Source organism: Cebus imitator, unplaced genomic scaffold (genome assembly GCF_001604975.1).
Source record: "Cebus imitator isolate Cc_AM_T3 unplaced genomic scaffold, Cebus_imitator-1.0 Scaffold322, whole genome shotgun sequence".
NCBI lineage: Eukaryota > Metazoa > Chordata > Mammalia > Primates > Cebidae > Cebus > Cebus imitator.
In genome coordinates, this window is record NW_016107637.1 from 973,299 (window position 1) to 974,559 (window position 1,261).

The 1,261-nt window shown below is 41.1% G+C and overlaps 1 protein-coding gene across 6 annotated transcripts in view; it reads right to left on the minus strand.

Annotated features, from left to right (window-relative positions):
* YIPF1 (Yip1 domain family member 1) overlaps positions 1–1,261 on the minus strand; it is a 45,924-nt gene that overhangs the window by 15,451 nt on the left and 29,212 nt on the right. For 5 of the 6 annotated variants that reach the window (XM_017504420.2, XM_017504424.2, XM_017504422.1 and 2 more), the window contains one exon: positions 704–801. The exons of the other annotated variant lie outside the window; for it this stretch is intronic. In XM_017504420.2, the coding sequence (XP_017359909.1) occupies positions 712–801 (90 nt within the window). In that variant the 3' untranslated portion in view covers positions 704–711. The remainder of the gene's footprint in view (positions 1–703; positions 802–1,261) is intronic. 6 annotated transcript variants of the gene reach the window in all.

Sequence of the window (1,261 nt, forward strand, 5' to 3'; positions counted from 1 at the left end):
AAAAAAAAAAAAAAAGACCAGACAAATGATGGCAATCAGAAGGGAAGAAACATTTCAGACAACTGGAATGGCAAGTGCAAAGGCATAACATGTTTGGCTACGGCAAGATGTTCCATTTGGCTGCAGCCTTGGTACACTGAGGAGGTAGAACAGGGAAATAAGGAACAAACCATGAAGCGGGTCTTTTTCCTATCCTCTAACCCACCGAGCTAACCATTGACAGTGAAATCATTAAAGAGGCCCTGAGAACACACAAGCCATGAAAATTTGAGAACTCCATGAGTAATTCAAAAAGGGTCACACTGAAGTTCTGAGGCCAGTATGAGATGTCACAGAGACACTAGAAAAAAAACCACCAGGATTGTTATAAAATGGAACAAACCCATATCGTGCTCTAGGAAAGGGTTCAGGGAGGAGAAGAGAGTCTTCTCTGCTGGGACCAAAAGCAGGTGCTCCTCTTGCAGAAGAATATAAGAGCTCATGTTATCTAACTCTATGAAGTCAGTATCATGCAAATTTTAAATCCAAAGCCTTAATAAGAGGAACACAGAAACACAGACATGCACATGCACAATCCCACACTGAACTGTGCAGAAGGATAAAAGGGTCTGGCCCTCTGTGCTTGAAGCTAACAGCAACAGAACGGAAACACCTGCCCATGTTTTACAGCACCACACAGCAAGATAAAAATATAATCTCTTACTTTCCTCATTAGCTGGACTTGGCTGCAGTAACTGTTTGGTTTGGAATCACTGTAGTTGTTGGGAGATGGTCCATCTCTGGTGCATCAAAAAAGTATGCCTGTGGGAAAAGGAGACCCAGGAGGGAGTTAAAAAACCAATGGTCTGCCTAAGTGTTCTTTTAGACTCCATGCTAATAGTACTTTCAGGCTCTCACGACCCCTAAGTTTTTCCTACCATGTTTGCCATCACACTAAACTACCACCATCTCTGTTTACATTTGTCTCACTAAATTGTGAGTACTTTTAAAAATTTAACTACCACGTATTGAGCACTTACTATATTATGTGACTTACTCTTAAGAACCCTGTGTCATTGTTATGATTATCCTCATTAGACAGATAAAGACACTAAGGCTCAGAGAGACTGTCATTTGATCAGGTGAACATGGCTAATGAGTGATGAAGCCAAGGCTCAAACCTAGGTCTGTCTGACTCCAAAGCACAAGCTCCTAATCACTACATTATGTAGTCTTTCCTCCAGGACAAAGGCTGTATCCTTCTTCTTTTTTTTTTTTTTTT